At 46.2% G+C, this 14881-nt stretch overlaps 1 protein-coding gene across 3 annotated transcripts in view; it reads right to left on the bottom strand.

Annotated features, from left to right (window-relative positions):
- The window catches only part of gal3st1a (galactose-3-O-sulfotransferase 1a), a 22167-nt gene extending 13673 nt beyond the window's left edge, over positions 1-8494 (bottom strand). The window contains exons 1-3 of one of the 3 annotated variants that reach the window (XM_043715656.1): positions 8238-8494; positions 5332-5419; positions 2572-2723 (exon numbers count right to left, since the gene is read on the bottom strand). In XM_043715656.1, the coding sequence (XP_043571591.1) occupies positions 2572-2723; positions 5332-5334 (155 nt within the window). In that variant the 5' untranslated portion in view covers positions 5335-5419; positions 8238-8494. Of the gene's footprint in view, positions 1-2571; positions 2724-5331; positions 5420-7537; positions 8045-8237 lie in introns of those variants that run through there. The other 2 variants (XM_043715657.1, XM_043715658.1) reach the window with 2 other exon arrangements.
- Positions 8495-14881: the final 6387 nt, after the last annotated feature.

The raw sequence follows: 14881 nt of genomic DNA, 5'->3' as shown, positions 1-14881 counted from the left end.
GGAGGCCACATCGGGTGCAGAGGATGCAATAGATGATGTGTGTGGACTGCTGGACAAACTTTCCTCATTCCTGAAGAAGGGCTTATGCCCGAAACGTCGATTCTCCTGTTCCCTGGATGCTGCCTGACCTGCTGCGCTTTTCCAGCAACACATTTCCGGCTCTTTCTCCCTGTGTTGTCAACTCCTTTATCCATTTTACAAATACTTTGCACAATCAGACAAAAAGCCTTCAACATTTTATCATTATTAGTTTTTCTAGTTTTAATTTCTGCTGCACTTGTTTGCACATATTTTCTAGCCCTTCCCTGTCATACTTCAATTATCATTCACATTTTCACTACTCTGCATCCCTGCTCTCGTTTCTTTTTGATTTTTAAAATACCTTGCTTCAATTGAGCCCTCCCCCTCCACTACTTAGTTCAAAGCTCTAGTTATACAATTTGCCAAGACTCTGGTTCCCAGCCTGGTTCAAGTGAAGCCCAGAGAAAGTGAGGACTGCAGATGCTGGAGATCAGAGTCAAAACGTGTGGCGCTGGAAAAGCACAGCCTGTCATGCAGCATTGGAGGAGCAGGAGAGTCAATGTTTTGGGTATTAGCTCTTCATCAGGACATTTCCTGATGAAGGGCTTATGGTCGAAATGTCGACTCTCCTGCTTCTCCGATGCTGCCTGACCGGCTGAGCTTTTCCAGCGCCACACGTTTTGACTCAAATGAAGCCCTTCCCAGTTGAACAGCTTTCTCTTTCCCCTGTACTGGTACCAGTGCCCCCATGAATGGAACCCATTTCACCCACACCAATTTTGGTGGCATGCATTTACCTCTTTATTCCTATTTACTCTATACTAATTTGCACACGACTCAGGGAATGATCCTGAGATTAAAGCCTTTGTGGTTCTACTTTTTTAGTTGAACATCAAGCTGCTTGTAATCCCTCAGCAGAATCTCTTTCCTAGTCCTACCTGTGTTTTTGGTACCTACATGGACCATGTCAACGATATCCTTCCCCTCCCACTGCAAGTTTCACTCCAGCCCAGAAGAGATGTCCCTGACCTTGGCACTAGGTGGGCAACACAGCCTTTGGAGCTTTCCAACTTTGTTGCCGAAAGCAATATCTTACTATACTGTCCCCTATCACTACCACATTTCTCTTCCACCCCCCCCCTCCACCCCCTTGATAGAACTGCACTTTGGACCAAGGTGCTGTGATGTCCTAGTCCACACTAAGAGCAAGAACCTTCTGTCTATTAGACAAGGACTGTGGCTCTCCAAAGCTAAATTCTGTGCCTCGATACCTGCCTCAGTCTCAATCACACCTTCCTGTCCCTGACCAGCGACCAAATGTGGTTTTCAAAAATCAATCCAAGGGGTGTGATTGTTTCCTGAAACACAATGTTCAGTTCCCTCTCCTCCAGCCTGACGTGTCACGGGGTCCCCAACTCATCAGCTCTCAGCCCAAGTTCCTCCAGCAAACTACACTTTTTGAAAATATGTTCCTGGTGATCACACCAGTCTCCACCAGCTCCCACATACTAACGGTGCAACAGATCAACAAAGACCTAACTGTGTCCATCTCCATAGATGCTAGCAACCCTGCTGTGTTCCAGCATTTCTTGTTTTCATCATCTCGTGAGTCCGTAATAAATTTTGTTCCATAACACTTCTGTGAAAGTGTCTGGTTTTTTTTGTTCTAAGCTGTACAAATGGCATCTCGTTCTTGGGACTCAGCACCGCATTATATTTAAAGATTAGAGTGGTGCTGGAAAAACACAGCAAGTCAGGCAGCACCCGAGGAGCTTGATGAAGAGCTTTTATCTCCTGCTCCTCGGATGCTGCCTGACCTGCTGTGCTTTTCCAGCACCACTCTAATCTCCAGCCACTTCTGCCGACCTTATTACATTTGCCCATTTTCGGAGCTGTGTTTTTGAACTAGGAATTGTGTATCGCGGTAATCAGAATTGGAATTTTCTGATTGGAGTTGATTAATGTTGGAATTTTCACTGAGCTCACAAGTTGAAAACGCAGGAACACCCCTTGAACGACACAAACCTACCCGGCGGAAGAGCGTTCTCTTGATCATCTTCGAGATGAAGAGAACGTCACGGTAGCACAGTGGTTAGCACCGCTGCCTCACAGCACCAATGATTCGAGTTCAATTCCCGCCTCAGACAATAAACTGTATGGAGTTCGCACATTGTGTGGGTTTCCTCCCACAGTCCAAAAATGTGCAGGTTAGTTGAATTGGCCATGCTAAATTGCCCGTTAGGTGCATTAGTCAGAGGGAAATGGGTCTGGGTGGGTTAATCTTCGGAGGGTCAGTGTGGACTTGTTGGGCCGAAGGGCCTGTTTCCACACTATAAGTAATCTAATGAGAACCTCCAAATGAGCCCCTGGACAGAGGGATACACTGCCACTCATTCATCGTGTTGAGAAAAAATGAGTAAAGTGCAAGGTTTTTTTTCTTTCAGAGGGAATGGACTGCCTCTCAGAAACGTTCAGTCTCACCAATTCAAAACAAAGCTGACGCACTGTTCATAGCATTTTAAAGTGCAAAGTGAAGTGAAAGAGACTTACTCCTGCAGGCTGAGCTGGTGAGGAGGTGCCGCGTATGAGTACAGTAGGATCATGCAGGTGGTGAGCAGAGTCCCCAGGACGAGCCCCTTGCACATCGACTTCCATTGCTTCCCCTGCTTCAGCATGACCTGCAGTAGACCCTTGCCTGTTTGCTGGAAAGAGGACAGCCCGGAGGTTAGGGTCTTGGAAGCCATGCAGCTGAACCCGCGCAGCGAGATGGACGCGTCTGCGCCTCGCACCTTCAGTCGCCTGTGTCCCATCTCCCTGCAGAATCGATCCGGGGGAAAGGGGGGTGGGGGGGGTAGGTTCTCCCCAAAGCCAGCGCCAGGAGGTGAGCACACAGCACCGGGGCCTCCCCCAGCAGCAGCAGCAGCAGCCTGCCCTGTCTGTGCTACCCGCTCCTTGTCCCCTGCTCTGGGTGTCAGGCGAGGCAGCTGGCCCGCCAACTGGATCGGCTCTCCACTCGTTCCCGAGAGCCGGTCATCCCAGGAGCTGCGCCCTCTGTCCCTCGGGACACTCACTGAAGGAGACTTCCCTGTCTGACTCAAGGTTCCCTTCATTAAAAACAAACCCCGTTACCCCCCTCGCCCCCTCAAACTTGGGCTTCCCCTTTTTCACCCAACAACAAAATGATGTGGGATCTCTCGAAATCTGATAAAACAAACTCAGATGGGGTAAGGTCCTGCAGCGTGCTCTCGCTCTCCACGAATTGCTGCCCTGACCCCGGAGGAAGGAGTCTGTTCCAACAATGGCTTTAAAATGTTAATCCAAGGGTTAACTCCCCGCCCCGCAGTATCTGCTTTTCCTTACAGAAGAGAACCCCAAATCTTGCTCTTGTTTCTTCAGCCGATGTCATTTTTTGGTGTTGGTGACACGGAGTCTCAAACTAAAACATCTGGGAAAGCAGAACCTCTGGGAAAATGAACCTCACAACACCAGCCCGTGTCCAAAAAAAACCCGCCAACTCCTGTGGCAGCTATACAGACAAAACACTGAATGGAAAAGAAGTATTTAAACTGGTGCTTTTTGATTTATTTTAATAATAATCGCAAAATTAAACGCAGCAATAATACACTTTTTTTAAAGATTAGATTCCCTACAATGTGGAAACAGGCCCTTCGGCCCAACCAGTCCACACCAACCCTTCCGAAGAGGAACCCACCCAGACCCATTGCCCTCTGACTAACACTATGGACAATTTAGCATGGCCAATTCACCTAACCTGCACATCTTTGTGACTGTGGGAGGAAACCCACACAGACACGGGGAGAATGTGCAAGCTCCACACAGTCACCCAAGGCTGGAATCGAACCTAGTGCTGTGAGGCAGCGTGCTAACCACCGTGCCGCCACATGCCCTACACTTTGTTTTAGAGTCACTTTGCTCTCTTTGAAAGTTTTTTTCTCCCCTCAATTCTTTAAACTGTAGGATTTGAGGTTAGTTCCCACCAAACTGGGAGGACTGTGCTTTTGCCTGGGGAGTGTTCTGAATGTCAGTACTGTACCCAAAGGGTAGCTTTAGGGCTCCGCCAATCTGGAACCCCGACAGAAAACCACTCCCATCCCCGGTTGGTGCCTGATGACAGCACAGGGTGTCCCCGCTGGTCTCAGTGCCTGTCTCCATGAGGAACAGGGGGTGGGGGTGCTAATGACTATTCAACAAGCCCTTGTGGGAGAGTCAGAGGGAAGGGTCGGTGCTGATGATGCTCATTGGATCTAATCGACCCCTTCCGTTGGGGTGTGTAGGCGGTAACAGTGTGAAACGCGTAACAGGATCAAATACCTCGTAGAACAAGATAATGATAATTACAAAACATTGTTGGGGGCGAGGTACCATGAGGAAGTTCTTCAGCCAGTGGGTGGTGAATGTGTGGAACTCATCGCTGAAGAGGGCTGTGGAGGCCAAGGCATTGAGTGCATTTGAGACGGGGATGGATAAGTTCTCGATTAGTAAGGGGATCAAGGGTTAGGAGAAGGCAGGTCAAAGGGGTTAGGAAACATGTCAGCCATGATCAAATGGTGTAGCAAACTCTGGGCTAATTCTGCTCCTATAGTTTTATATATTGTGGCCTTTTAATTCACAGATACGGAGAAGAAAGGGGTGGTTCGGTGCTTAGCAGCGTCAGGGACCTGGTTTCGATTCCATTCTTGGGTGACTGTGCAATCAGGGATGTGAGGGAGAGGTGAGTTAGTTAGGGGTCAATGTAGAGTAATAGGGTAGGGGAAATGGGTCTGGGTGGGTTACTCTTCGGAGGGTCGGTGTGGACTTGTTGAGCCGAAGGGCCTGTTCCCACATTGTTGGGATTCTAAAGCTGTAGACCCATGAGGAGGACAGTGGTATAGACCATCCTGGTTAAACCACGGCAAGTCCTTAATGTGTTCAACCAGCAGTTACCCTATCTGCTGTCCGCGGGTCCAGTGCTCTATGCTTGATGTCAGGCATCTCCAAAATAGTCAGTTCACTTAAAAAGTGAAATTCAATCCGCTCACTGAGAGGCATGTTTTAAGCATTCCCTATTTCCCTTAATCGGTGACAAATTGTTGCTGTGTGAAGGTTTCAGGCCTCCCCTGCCCCACACCTTTACTATTTCGTATTGTAATCAACCCCACTCGTCATATTCATTTCCCAGAATATTTTGTGTGTTTTATTTTTAAGGACAGGTGGGTTTTTTTTCCGAATGGAAGTTGAGGTGGGGTAAACAATTACTGAAAGGTGGCCATTTGAAGCGGGGCGGTGAGGTGCCTGAAGAGACTGTCTTACCATGAATGGGGCGATCACAGCTTGAAGAAGCGAGGACTGGGAGGCATGTCCTTCCGCCGGCGCCCGGGCTGTGCTGTCCAAACGTGCCCTGGCCATGGAGAACAGAGAGCAGAACACGAGGGTGAAGTGCAGGGCCGTGCTATCGACAAGTTCCCCATTCCGAGGGGGGGGGGGGGGGCAGCAGACTGGAGTCACCAGGGGACGTAAACAAGGCAGCAACACGTCAGAAAGGCCCAGATCCCAGTGCCCCTGAGCTGACACTGAGTGACTGCACACCTCTCTCCAAAACCCCTGACCCACCCTCCTTCCATTGTCCCTGACACAGACAAGGTCCTGCTGGACAAACCACACGAACTGGAGCAGCGCACCCACATTACAGAAGAGACATGTTCAATGTTAGGAAACCAGACAATATATGCCAGATTATTAATTCTTCATTCTATCTTTCCTGGCTCTAGTATGAACTGTCTTTTGAAAATCAGAGCGGAGGGAGATTGGGAGCTTGGTGTTGAAGTGGAAGGCTGTGGGACTAGACAGGACAGTTTCTGAATCTTGGTGGGAGCAGTACCGGTTGCTGTCCAGTTGGTGTTATTCCTGCCCACGGTTCTCCGGTAAGGACACCGCTCTGATCTATACCGGCTGAGATTGAGGGTGTGGACCGTGAGCTGAGCAGGGGGAGTCCCGCAGTCTGGCTGAAAACTCACCAAAGGACCTTCACCCACCCCCTCCATATGCCCCCCCCCCCCCCCCACCCACACACACACACTGTGTGAATATCACTCCCCAAACCAAATCTTCTGAAGGATATAGGGAGGAGCCTTACCCCAAACTCCGAGAACTGGGGAGACAGCCGCGCAGATGATGGGATGTGTATTGAGAATAAATAAAATGAGCAGAGTGCTGGGATCTCACCCTGGGCCCTGAGATGGGGATTTCTAGCGATTCCGACTGAGGATGGACTCCCTAAAGGATGCGGAGATTGACCAGGTTGCTGAAGAGAGACGAGAGGGGTTGGGGCTGTCTTCCTTGGAGCACAGAGAGAGGAGGGGAGACCGGAATGAGATGTACACCATCAAAGGCATGGGGGCGGGGGAGGGGGGGCAGTGCTGTAGATGTGGAGAGTAGAGGGGTCAGTTACCAGGAAATATAGTTTGGAACTGGAGGTTTGGGGGATTGAGGGGGAAAAATGATGGTAAGAGACAGGAACTTCAAGACATTTATTTAGGTGAGCACTTGAAAGGACATAGCACATTAAGGCTGGACGCTGGGACGAGAATACACGGGTGCCGGATGGGCAGCACGGATACAATGGGCCGAAAGACCGTTTCCCCGTTCTCTCCACACCGGTTGACTGGCCTGTTCAGCCCGATTCCAACTTGCAGTATTCACTGGTAACTTGTGATCACACGGATTCACACTATACGTCCATACTGTATGTAAAGCAGCGGATCCCAGGGACTGAACATCTCTCTGCCCCTGTGTTTGTTTGGGACTGACGAGGGCTGCGGGCTGCGATGAGGAAAGCCGAGTCATGGGAACCCACCTTCAATGTGCGGTCCCATTAAAATGAGGCGGCCCCACCCTCACCATTAGCACCCCTTCCCAAACCAACCCCCCCCACCCTTGGAACGGTTAGACCGGAGACTGCAGCAGTGTGTCAGTATTCAGAGTGAGAGTCCACCCCAGTGACAGGCGGGAGACATGGTTAGGGACTTTCCAATGTCGCACACGGCCTTTTCACAGAGAAAAACCCTCAGGGCAAAACAATCAGCCTCCCAAATCTGGGCGGAATCCCAACAGCGATTCAAACATTCCCCCCTTTTTCTCTTTAGCTGATCCTCCCCATCAGAGTCCATTCGGCCCCTCATTAAGTGTCTATCTGCTCCAGTCCCATTTCCCAGCTCTGGAGCCTTGTTCGTTATGACGCTTTCGTCGAAATGCTCCAAAGCAGTGGGGAGGGGGGGGGGGGGGGGGGGCTCTTTCAGACAGTGAGATACCCACCACCCTCTCGGGGAGAAAAAAAACAACCGTTTTTCATTAAATCCCATCGAAACCCTCTGCCTTAAGTCCACCCCCTCTCCCATAACTGACATCTCAAGTAAAGGGAAGTGTTTCTTCCTACCTCACTCTCTCTCCCCCCTCTCACTGTGTGCGCCTCAATTTGCAAATCAAGGATCTCACCGTGCTCTTCCCTGACAGCCCCTACCTGCTGACTCGGGCTGAAGGGTCCTGTAGTCATCTCCGTCACAAAAGGTAATTTGGCCAATTTAAATATGATTCCCCTGTTCTCCCTTTAGTTGTCTCAATGGCTGGCACTATTGAGTTCAGATTATTCAACTTATTATCTTTGTGGCTCTATGAAGACCCATCTCTTCAAAAGATGCCCGTTACAGTTTAACTGCGGGTTCGAGCCAGCCCTCTCCGCGTGTGTGTGGAGGGTGAACCTTGTTCCTTGTGAGCGCTTTGACCTCCAACATTTCTTCCCGGTAAGGCGCAGTGACCAGAACTGAGCAGCTTGCTCTCTGGCTCTGGTCAGGGCTGGCTCTCGGAAATAGAGAAATAGAGCAGTGTCCAGGTTATAATGTTCCAACGTTACATTTGGAAAGCTGCTCCGAAGCGATACCGAGACCTTCTACGCTGTAAATACATTCCATATTGAGTTCCTTTCAATGTGACCATTTGAAGTGACAAAGCCCGTGTTTTGTATCGAGCGATGAACACATGTACTGTTATAGAGTGACATAACAAATACGCCGAGACTGCAAGGGGCATCGAGGCGTAACTTCAGCGTAGACATTTGTACTGAAATGCCCTAAATAAGTGATGAAGGTGCTGTGTGCTGAGACAGCGGTGAAGGCGGCCCGCACACAGCGACTGCCTGATGTTGAAACAAACTTAAGGTTTACCTTGCTTTGTCAGTGGGGCTGCCGCAGCTCCCAGTGTGCCCCCTGGTAAGGCTGGCAGTGCCTCTGTGCTCTCCCAGTCCTGCCTGCTATCCAGGCTGAATTCTCTCCAGACCTCACCTGTCCCTTTACCGGCCAGCTGCCCTCCTCCTGCACATTGTGACTTTCAATCGCTCCTCCAACTCGGGCAAATCCGATACAATGCCCTTGAAGAATTCGATCCGGAGTTCAATGTAAACTGGTACAACATGTCACCAGATCTGTTTGTTGGCCCGTGAGCTGAGACCTCCCCCAGGAGCCCCCACTCCCCCTTCCCTCCCTCCTCACTGACAGGCACAACTAACGTCAATCAATGGAGCTTTCTTCCTTCACTAGTGGGAAGGCGCCATTCACTCTCCTGAATTCCTTAAACTCCAATCACACAGACCACCAGCAGAGAGTTTCCCAGATTAAAATGCAGTTCTGCCGCGCGTTAACATTTGGCGCTTGTTTGCCATTCCTGGAACATGCTAAACGTTTTTTCTTTCACATCCGGCATCTATCCAGGGAACTTTTAGAAATACAGTGAAGCAAATTTAAATCACAAATCCCCAAGGCCCAGCTGTTGCGGGCATTGTCTGCCCTGTGTGAATGTTTCGTATTGTCTTAATGCATCAATTCAGCTTGCCACCACCTGGCCACGGAGCAGTAACATTTCAAAAGGAATCTGTATTTAATCACTGAATCTAGACATCAAGATTTCATCAATCATACATGATAGCTGTAAAGGGATGTCATTTCTTTGCGCCGAGGGCAATCCATGCATGATTACAGAGAGACATGAGGGCAAATTCGATCAATAACTCCAAACTAGTCACTTAGTGGTCACTAAATATATCCAGCACACAATTCTGTAACTAGCCCTGCAGCGTGGCTGTTCAGCTGTGTGAACTGGGTGGAGAGCAACTTGAAACTCTCATTTAGCCCTGAAAGGTGGCTAGTCGACCCCACTTTACGTTGGAAGGGGAAGGTGTCTCAAAGAATGTGAGCAACAGGTGAAGCCAGTCACACATGCTACTTTGCAGTAAACACACGTGTTTTTATCCATTAACAGTATGTTACGGGCAAGTCAAAAATACACGCTACCTACCAGACAAAGCACTAATATGCTATCTGAGTTTCAGTGCCAATGTGATGCCAGGTGTGTAAGCCATATATACTCTATTAACTGGCAGACCATATCAAACAACATGTTCCTTGTACTGTTTACAACATGCAGCAACTCTGCTCAATCAAAACATGCTCACAAACCTCAGAACATAGACATTATATCCAACAATGACGTGATGCTGCTAATGGACAACATTCACTAAATACTGTAATCCTAACCATGCTAATAGTTAGTTTGGAAACCAATTTAAAATTATTGGTCCAGCTCACTGTGTGATGAATTTGTGGTTGCTAAAGCTACTTTATTCATGCACAAGCCCTGTTCTTTGTAAACAATAGGAATATGACAATACATTGCACGTTTTCAATGAGAAAGAGTTCTGGAGACAACTAATCCTGCTGCATCCTCATGACAATACTCTGACCAATCATAGTTGACTTGTCTAGTTTTGAATTAATCAGTCAACCAAGTCTATGAACAGTTAGTGCTGCATCTCCAAGCCAATCATAATCCAAGCAATCAGAAACTTCTTTGTAGGCTGTATTATTGATTGTTTCCCTTCAAAGGGTGGCTTTCATGCCTTACAGTTATGGTAAGTGCAATACCAAAAACAAATGTCCACATCACGTCTCCTTTTAATAATTTTTAAGTTCTTTGTGGCCAATTATTTATTATAAAAATATTACAATTAAGAGCAAGAGTGAGACTACAACACTATGAATTTCTCCCCATCTCAATGCAAAATGGTCAGCCCCCTATTCTCAGACTATAAATTATAGATCTAGACTCTCCAAGACAGAACAGCCTCGCACCATTCACTCAGCCAAGCCCTGGCAGAATCTTTTCAATTTCAATGACATCATCTCTCATTCTTCTAAACTCCAGGCAACTTTTCCTCATAGGAAAATCCTCTTATCACGAGAATCAATCTTGGTTGCACTCCTTCTAAGTATATCCTTCCTTAGGTACAGAGACCAAAACTGTACACAGTACTCTGGATTCAATCTCACCAAAGCCCTCTACAATTGCTGCAAAGCTTCATAATTTTTATCATTTGCCTTCCCAATTGCTTGCTCTATATTTATATTAAATTTCGGTGTTTCTGAAAGAAGGATACTAAAATCTCTCTGAGCAACAATGTTTAATAGTTCCTTAGCCAGTTTTTAAAAATCCTATTCTACCAATGTCTGACATAGAATGAAGTAAATGCAATTCCTCTGCCACAACATTTTAGTAGACAACATTACTGCCTTTATTGATCTATCTGATAAAGGAAGTATCTTGAATACTGCTTGACTTAGTTTTAAAGCATTCAAGGAATGATCTATTTGATGTGACTTATTTTTCTTTTAATTAGGGGAAGACTCATAGGTTGGAAAAAAGACTTGGCATCTCAGTTTGCAGTTTTGGCAGACTTGACTGCATCTGGATGTAGAAAACATTTGCTCCTAAAGAACTGAAATAGTTGAGAAACAGGTCACCTCGGTGTTGGAAGTTACCTTTTAAATTTTCAGAAGAGTTTGGTTAAGACTCTAAAGGGCTTATTTGAAGCTGAGAAAACATATGCTCATGGAAGAAGGAATCAAATTCTCCAAACTGGGAGTTGAAGCTACAGCTGAGTCAAACCCTCTGTACATAGCGAAGGGAAACCTCTCTAAATCTTGAGTCCTGTAAAAGGGTGCTGCTGGAAATAATGGGATTGTAGTTTTCTGCATGTTTCAAAATCTTTAAATGTGTACCAGATGTAAATAATTTGGTGTATTCTATTTTATCTTCATTCTTTTGTGTTACACACCTCAGTTCTGCTAAAACAAACCTGCAGCATTCAGTGAATCAGTGAGAAGCCATCTTTCATTAAAACCAGAAAAAAAGTAAAATCTGATCTATCTACCAAGTATCTATCTAGTAGTAATATTAGCTGGGATCATAACAACTGGATTCTCTTGGAGGCATCTTGAATTCATAGATACATGACATGGCATGGCACAATGGCTCTGTAGTTAACATTATTACCTCACAATGCCAGGGATTCAGGTTGATTCCAAATTTGGGTGACTGTCTATGTGGAGTTTGCATGTTCTCCCTGTATTTGGGTTTCCTCTAGGTGCTCTGGTCTCCTCCTACAGGCCAAAGATGTGCATGTTAAATGGATTGGCCATGGTAAATTGTTTGTAATGTCGAGGGATGTGCAGGCTTAGGCAGGTTGGCCATGGTAAAATTGGAGTTACAGGGATAGGATGTGGATCTGGGCAGGATGCTCTTCAGAGGGTTGGTGTGGATTTGATGGGCTGAATGGCCTCTTTCTACATTGTAGTGATTCTATTCTATGATAGTTGTAGACACAGAGCAGCTGCATTGTGCTGACATCTATTGGACAAAATTTGAGGATAGCTTTGATGATGCTACGAGTTTCTCCATAACAGTGGACGGTTTACAATCTTTGATGAAAGTGAAACTGAGAGTTAACAGACAACTGAAGGCAGAATGAAAAGTCAGATCTCATTTGGATGAGATTCTTCAAGTGATCATTTAACATTTAGAATTGGAAAAGAGGAAACCTGAAATTGGGCTGTCAGAGAAAAGAAACAAGTCAAACAGTCAGGGCAGGCACGAACAAAACAGAGAACAAGATAGGACTGATAAGTAAAACTGCATTTATTTCAGTGCAACGGGCCTAACAGGGAAGGCAGATGAACTCAGGGCATGGTTAGGAACATGGGACTGGGATATCATAGCAATTACGGAAACATGGCTCAGGGATGGACAGGACTGGCAGCTTAATGTTTCAAGATACAAATGCGAGAGGAAGGATAGAAAGGGAGGCAAGAGAGGAGGGGGAGTGGTATTTTTGATAAGGGATAGCATTACAGCTGTGCTGAGGGAGGATATTCCCAGAAATACATCCAGGGAAGTTATTTGAGTGGAACTGAGAAATAAGAAAGGGATGATCACCTTATCGGGATTGTATTATAGACCACCTAATAGTCAGCGGGAAATTGAGAAGCAAATTTGTAAGGAGACCTCAGTTATTTGTTAGAATAATAGGGTGGTTATGGTAGGGGATTTTAACTTTCCAAACATTGACTGGGATTGTCATAATGTTAAGGGTCTAGATGGAGAGGAATTTGTTAAGATTGTACAACAAAATTTTCTGAGTCAGTATGTGGATATATCTACTAGAGAAGTTGCAAAACTTGACCTACTCTTGGGAAATAAGGCAGGGCAGGTGACTGAGGTGTCAGTGGGGGAGCACTTTGGGGCCAGCGGTCATAATTCTATTAGATTTAAAATAGTGATGGAAAAGGATAGACCAGATCTAAAAGTTGAAGTTCTAAGTTGGGGAAAGGCCAGTTTTGACAGTACTAAGCAAGAACTTTCAAAAGCTCACTAGGGGCAGATATTTGCAGGTAAAGGGACAGCTGGAAAATGGGTCGCCTTCAGAAATGAGATAACGAGAGTCCAGAGAAAATATATTCCTGTTAGGATGAAAGGAAAGGCTGGTAGGTGTAGGGAATGCTGGATGACTAAAGAAATGGAGGGTTTGGTTAAGAAAAAGAAGGAAGCATAAGTCAGGTATAGACAGGATAGATCGAGTGAATCCTTAGAAGAGTATAAAGGCAATAGGAGTATACTTAAGAGGGAAATCAGGAGGGTAAAAAGGGGACATGAGATAGCTTTGGCAAATAGAATTAAGGAGAATCCAAAGGGATTTTACAAATACATTAAGAATAAAAGTGTAACTAGGGAGACAATAGGGCCCCTCAAAGATCAGCAAGGCAGCCTTTGTGTGGAGCTGCAGGAGATGGGAAGATACTAAATGAGTATTTTGCATCAGTGTTTACTGTAGAGAAGATATAGAAGATATAGACTGTAGGGAAATAGGTGGTGACATCTTGAAAAATGTCTATATTACAGAGGAGGAAGTGCTGGGTGTCTTGAAATGCTTGCAGGTGGATAAACCCCCTAGGTATATCCTGGAACTCCGTGGGAAGCTAGGGAAGTGATTGCTGGGCCCTTTGATGAGATATTTGTATCGTTGATAATCACAGGTGAGGTGCCGGAAGGCTGGAGGTTGGGTAACATGGTACCATTATTTAAGAAAGATGGTAAGTACAAACCAGGGAACTATAAACTGGTGAGCCTGGCATTGGTGATTAACAAGTTGTTGGAGGGAATCCTGAAGGACAGGATGTACATGTATTTGGAAAGGCAAGGACTGATTAGGGATCATCAATATAACTGTGCGTGAAAAATCATGTCTCACGAACTTGATTGCGTGTTTTGAGGAAGTATCAAAGATTTTTGATGAGGGCAGTTGGTGGACATGATCCATACAGACTTCAGTAAGGCATTTGACAAGGCTTCCCATGGGACATTGGTTAGCAAGTTTAGATCTCATGGAATACAGGGAGAACTAGCCATTTGGATACAGAACTGGCTCGAAGGTAGAAGACAGAGGGCGGTGGTGGAGGGTTGTTTTTCAGAATGGAGGCCTGTGACCAGTGGAGTGCCACATGGATCAATGCTGGGTCCTCTACTTTTCTTCATTTATATAAATGATTTGGATATGAACATAGGAGATGTAGTTAGTAAGTTTGCAGATAACACCAAAATTGGACGTGTAGTGGACAGCGAAGAGGGTTACCTCAGATTACAACAGGATATTGATCAGATGGGCCAATGGGCCAAGAAGTGGCAGATAGAGTTTAATTTAGATAAATGTAAGGTGCTGCATTTTGGGAAAGCAAATCTTAGCCGAACTTATACATTTAATGGCAAGGTCCTAGGGAGTGTTGCTGAACCACAAGACCTTGGAGTGCAGGTTCATAGGTCCTTGAAAATAGAGTCGCAGGTAGATAGGATAGTGAAGGTGTTTGGTTAGCTTTCTTTATTGGTCAGAGTATTGAGTACAGGAGTTGGGAGGTCATGTTGCAGCTGTACATGACGTTGGTTAGGCCACTTTTGGAATATTGCATGCAGTTCAGATCTCCTTCCTATTGGAGGGATGTTGTGAAATTTGAAAGGGTTCAGAAAAGATTTACAAGGATGTTGCCAGGGTTCGAGGATTTGAGCTTTACAGAGAGGCTGAACAGGCTGGGGCTGTTTTCTCTGGAGCGTCAAAGACTGAGGAATGATCTCATAGAGGATGATAAAATCATGAGGTATGGATAGGATAAAAAGGCAAATTAGGGGAGTCCAAACCTAGAGGGCATAGGTTTAAGGTGAAAGGGTAAAGATATAAAAGAGACCTAAGTGGCAACGTTTTCATGCAGAGGGTGGTACGTGTATGGAATGAGCTGCCAGAGGAAGTGGTAGAGGCTGGTACAATTGCAACATTTTAAAGGCATCTGGATGGATATACGAATAGGAAGGGTTTAGAGGGATATGGCCCGGGTGCTGGCAGGTAGGACTAGATTGGGTTGGGATATCTTGCTGTCATGGATGGGTTGGACCGAAGGGTCTGTTTCCGTGCTGTACATCTCTATGACTCTAACAG

This window comes from Chiloscyllium plagiosum, chromosome 25 (assembly GCF_004010195.1).
Source record: "Chiloscyllium plagiosum isolate BGI_BamShark_2017 chromosome 25, ASM401019v2, whole genome shotgun sequence".
Lineage (NCBI taxonomy): Eukaryota > Metazoa > Chordata > Chondrichthyes > Orectolobiformes > Hemiscylliidae > Chiloscyllium > Chiloscyllium plagiosum.
The sequence above is the reverse complement of the archived record's forward strand: the minus strand, read 5'-3'. Positions and strand labels throughout refer to the sequence as shown.